At 42.1% G+C, this 4,953-nt stretch overlaps 2 protein-coding genes across 2 annotated transcripts; both read right to left on the bottom strand.

Annotated features, from left to right (window-relative positions):
* Positions 1–1,461: 1,461 nt before the first annotated feature.
* On the bottom strand, positions 1,462–2,421 carry LOC130712704 (uncharacterized). The gene has a single exon (XM_057562525.1). It carries the CDS (start codon positions 2,419–2,421, stop codon positions 1,462–1,464), a length of 960 nt encoding a protein of 319 aa, XP_057418508.1.
* Positions 2,422–3,626: 1,205 nt separating this feature from the next.
* On the bottom strand, positions 3,627–4,568 carry LOC130712703 (uncharacterized mitochondrial protein AtMg00810-like). Its single transcript, XM_057562524.1, has one exon. The coding sequence runs from the start codon at positions 4,566–4,568 to the stop codon at positions 3,627–3,629; it is 942 nt and encodes a 313-aa protein (XP_057418507.1).
* Positions 4,569–4,953: the final 385 nt, after the last annotated feature.

The raw sequence follows: 4,953 nt of genomic DNA, 5'->3' as shown, positions 1-4,953 counted from the left end.
AACATAGGTCTAGTGAGGACTATGGACCATGAGAACGATGGTGTCGTTAGAGACAAACGGTAACTTGCACGCGAGGGAGATTTTTGTGGATCATTGCGGCTCCACGTGAATGAGGGTTGTACTGTGGGCCCCCTCTAAGAACTGTGCATCTGCGGATGTACGAGATTGGTCAAGGAGTTTTGGTGGGTTGTGTGATGTGAGGATTCGTTAGCTTAACTAACTAACTGCTATACAAAAATAATTCCATAAGCGAATGTTTAATGTATATTGTGAAATAGTTTATAATTAGGTTGATTTTGTGACCGGACCCTTGCACTACTTGTTTTGTGTTATTTGTGGGGGGTGGGGGGTAGATGGTCGTGAAGATAACGATGACGATCCATTCCTGGGAGATGAAGCTGTATGACGAAGAGAGGGACCGGGCCTGGACGTCCGACACGTACGGGGTTCGCCGAGTTTATGTCGGCGATGTCAAGCTCACAAGAAAGGACAAGCATGGGAACATTGTGGAGATTCAGCGGATGACAGGAAAGATCACCATGCCTTATCCACCACCAAGGTTTTACTATCCAGAGGACGTAGGTTCACAAGTCGCTTTAGTGGAGTCAGATCTTTCTGAAGAGGTAGCTGTCGAAGTCCAAGTGCTGGCGGAGCAGAATGTGGTTCCAGTTCAGGCACCCGTTGAGGAGCCTAGGCTTGACGACAACGAGGTGTTGAATAGTTGAGTACCTGAAGTTCCAGATTGGTGGGGCGATGGGAATGCTTGTTGTGTGTTTGGTTCTTTTGATCTTCCACAGAGTCCTTGCCAGTAGCTGAGCCGCCTTTGAAGAAGTGCCGCCGGGACCAGGATTTATTTGGGGTTGAGCTTGTTGAGATCTCTAGTGACGACGAAGACTAAGTAGGAGGGTAGTTTACTTTGGGAACCCGAAAGCGAAGGCATCGAACTTTGATTACTTTCTGTTTTTGTTGAACTTTTCTATGACGGTTTAATTACTCTTTTCAGTTGTAACACAGTTGACAATTTCCAAACGTGGTTTTACACACATGGGAGTGGCCACAGTACTTTTATTTTTAATTACAAGTATCATTTCAGTTAAATCGTTTATTCACATTTTTCCGCACGATTCGATCTTAAAAGTGATTTACGATTTAAGTTAAGGGTTTTCGGTAAAATGCATCTTTGTCACTAATTGATGATTAATAAATGAATCGACGAAAATTCCTTACAAAAATCCATGATGTTTAGTTACTGTGTGACACTCGAGAAATCGGGGCGTTACAGTCTCATACTGAGCTTCCTCGCCCTCAACAGCAGTAGTGTCATCCTCAACATTCTCAGCAGCCTCTTCAACCTCATCCGCCTCAGCAGCTGCATGAACCGTTGTCATGGCCTTGATGAGCTTGTCCACATTCAACTTCCTAATCTTGCAAGCCTAAATAGTGTCATCTTGAACCAACTGCCTAAGTGCCACTGGCACTGGCAGAACCCTTTGCTGCAGACAGCCCAATGTCGGGAACATGTGTCCCAGAAAACAAGCGATAAGCAAACTTGAGAGGCATAGGTTTCTTACCTTGAGGTTCATTAGCCCTCACAACATGAGGGTTGTGAGGATGTTGTTGTACTATTATCTCAGACAAGAGGCAGGGAAAAAGACTTGGCAGCCTCACTGCATAAGAACCTGCATGCTTCAGAGTCTGTTCAAACACAAGTTGACCAAAATCAAACTCACCACCAGTTCCAATCAGATAGAGCATCTTGGAAAGGGGAGCAGTTACACCAGACAGGTGATTCGTAGCCATCCAATTTGCACATCCAATCTTGAAAAGCACAACATACTTGGTAGTTAACTTCCCAGATGGAAGTAATCCTTTCTTTGGCCACTTCTTGACCATCTTGCCAGTTAGGGTCTTAGCAACCTTATTCAAATCAAGCTCTTCATCAGTCACAGCAGCAGGGCTTCTGCCCAAAAACTCATTAACAACTTCAGGAGAAAAATTGACACACTTTCCTCTTACATAGACCTTCCTATACTCATAGCTGCTCTCATCATCACAGTCAGTAGGGATGTTCACAATGAACTCCCTAACCAATTGAGTAAAGCACCTGCCAATATCCTTGACAGTCTTCATCAAACTAGCATCCACCAATAGATCCATGATCTCCTTGAGTCCCAAGGCATCTTCATGAAGTTCTTTCTCTTTGGCTAACCTTCTCTGAACAACAAACTTCCAACTTTGTGTAGAACTGGCAAAGTGGAATGACACATTGTCAATGGGTGCATCTGGAACATTCAAGGGAATTCTCTTCCCCTTGATCCTTTTCTTGGTAGTGGTGGAGATGTCAGGGACATCTGGTTCGACTTCTGGTTCAGAGTCAGTTTCAGAAACATGTTTCCTCTTCCTTCCAGTAGAGGCAACCATCTTCTCCTCTTTCTTTTATTTCTTTTTCTTCTTCTCAGAAACTGAGACCTAAGATATGAAGCCTTTGGAGTTTTGAGGGTCTGAGCAACAAAACCCTTTTTCTTCTTATCGTTCTTGTTTGCATCAGTCTTGCTTACAAAACCCGTGGCCTTCTTGCTAGCAGAGGCAGTGGCCTTCTTGATCACTTCTTCATTATCAGATTACACTTCTTAAGAGGCAATCAACACATGTTCCTTACCCTTTCTGGATAAGGGTGCGAGGGATTTTTCATGGGGGATCTCAACAGAAGGAGTTTTCTCACTTGGCTTGCAACATCAGAATCATCGCCCTTTTCAGCATCAAACTCATGAGAGTTCGCTTCAGAGTTTGAATTAGAGCCACGATCTTCCTGTGATTCAACATTTGGCGTGACATCCTGTGCAGTGGCAACATTAGCAAGAGTCTCCTAAACATCTTTGATGGCTTGAGTCGCTTCAGCATCGGGGGCATCGATTTCTTGAGCAATATCAACCTGGGGATCAGGAATGGAATCCTCTGAGATGTCCTGAACACTGGAGGCTTTCCCTGTGCCTTGCTTGACAACATGCTTGATTCTCATACTCCTTGTTCTCTTGGCTGGTCCCGACGATTCTGGAGAGACAATTTTAGCAGAGGAGCGAGTAAACCCTAGAGGGTGTAGAACATGAAGTCTTCAATCCAAGAAATTTAACTCCATGAGAGTTCTTGATGGGTTGGGGACCGACATCGATCTTCTTTCCTGAATCTTGAGTCATGGTTGTGAGTAACTTGAGACAGTCACAAAAATAACCGTTAGAGGTTAGAGAGCGAAAAGAGAGAGAATAACTCAAATTTGTGGAATCAAGACAATGCAGTTCTGTGTCTTTCTTAATCGCATCTAGGGCGCTTAAATAGATAAGAATATAGTTGTTGCCCTTGACAGGTGTCAATAACTGCTACAAGTCAGTTATTACATAAATCCCTAATTTTCCTCTAAGTTTTTCAAACTGTGCTACATCCAAGGCTTTAGTAAAAATATCTGCTAACTGCAGATTTGTTTCCACATGCTCAAGAGTGATAACCTTTTCTTCAACCAAATCTCTGATAAAGTGATGACGAATATCAATGTGTTTAGTACGACTGTGTTGAATAGGATTCTTTGAGATGTTGATGGCGCTCAAGTTGTCACAGTATAATGTCATAACATCTTATAGGACATTGTATTCTTTCAACATCTGCTTCATCCATAGTAACTGTGTGCATCCATTTCCAACAGCTATATACTCAGCTTCAGCAGTAGTTAAGGAAACACAATTTTGTTTCTTGCTGAACCACAAGATAAGGTTATTCCCCAAAAAGAAACATCGTCCTGAAGTACTCTTCCTGTCATCTGCATTTCCTGGCCAATCTCCATCACAGTATCCCACAAGACTAGAATTTGTATGATGAGCATAGAAGATACCATAGTCACCCGTACCACTAACATACTTGATAATCCTCTTCACTTGAGCAAGATGACTTTCCTTAGGAGCAGCTTGATACCTTGCACACACTCCAACTGCAAAGGCAATGTCAGGTCTACTAGCAGTTAGGTACAGAAGACTGCCTATCATACTTCTGTAAAGACTTTGATCAACATCAGGACCACTATCATGTTTTGTCAACTTGATATGAGTAGCTGCATGAGTTTTCTTATGAGTTGAACCTTCAAGTCCAAACTTCTTGACTAATTCTTTGGCATACTTGCTCTTTGAGATGAACATAGAGTCTTCCATCTGTTTTACTTGCAATCCCAGGAAGTAATTTAATTCACCAACCAAACTCATCTCAAATTCAAATTTCATATGTTGAACAAAATGTTCTACCATGTGGTCTGACATCCCTCCAAAGACAATGTCATCTACATATATCTGAGATATCATAAGATTCCCACTTATGTTTTCTTTGGGATGGATCTTCTGAATCCTGATTGAAGGAACGACCTCCTTAGATGACTCCTGCCCATTTTCTTCTTCTAGTTCTATGTCAGACCGGATGTCAGTGATATTTGGTCTCGCATCAACTATCTGAGGCACATTATCATCTCCATCTGTATTGACTACATTCAGATTGTTTACATTGTCATCCACAACCACATTTATGGACTCCATCATAGTCTTTGTGCGAGAATTGAAAACCCTGTAAGCCTTTCTATTTATTGAGTAACCCAGAAATATCCCTTCATCACTCTTGGGATCAAGTTTCCTTCTCTGTGATAAGGAACTTTCTTCGCATGAAGCATCACTCTAGCAGATTCTTGCAGTGTTATGTTCTTTCTTTCAACCACACCATTATGTTGTGGAGTAATAGGAACAGAGAACTCATGCTTGATTCCTTCATTTTCACAATATTCTGAGAATTTGCCATTCTCAAATTCCATAGCCCTTCTCTCTCTGGAGTTGCTGACTTAGTTCTCTGAATACTTCAAAAGTTTATGATTTTTCTGCAAGAAAGCTCACCCAAGTGAATCTTGAAAAATCATCAACACATACAAAC

Source organism: Lotus japonicus, chromosome 4 (genome assembly GCF_012489685.1).
Source record: "Lotus japonicus ecotype B-129 chromosome 4, LjGifu_v1.2".
Taxonomy (NCBI): domain Eukaryota; kingdom Viridiplantae; phylum Streptophyta; class Magnoliopsida; order Fabales; family Fabaceae; genus Lotus; species Lotus japonicus.
The sequence above is the reverse complement of the archived record's forward strand: the minus strand, read 5'-3'. Positions and strand labels throughout refer to the sequence as shown.

What these genes read in the sequence shown, in the direction of transcription:
- LOC130712704 (XM_057562525.1), bottom strand. Translation starts at nt 2,421, where the DNA reads ATGGTTGCCTCTACTGGAAGGAAGAGGAAACATGTTTCTGAAACTGAC.
- LOC130712703 (XM_057562524.1), bottom strand. Translation starts at nt 4,568, where the DNA reads ATGGAGTCCATAAATGTGGTTGTGGATGACAATGTAAACAATCTGAAT.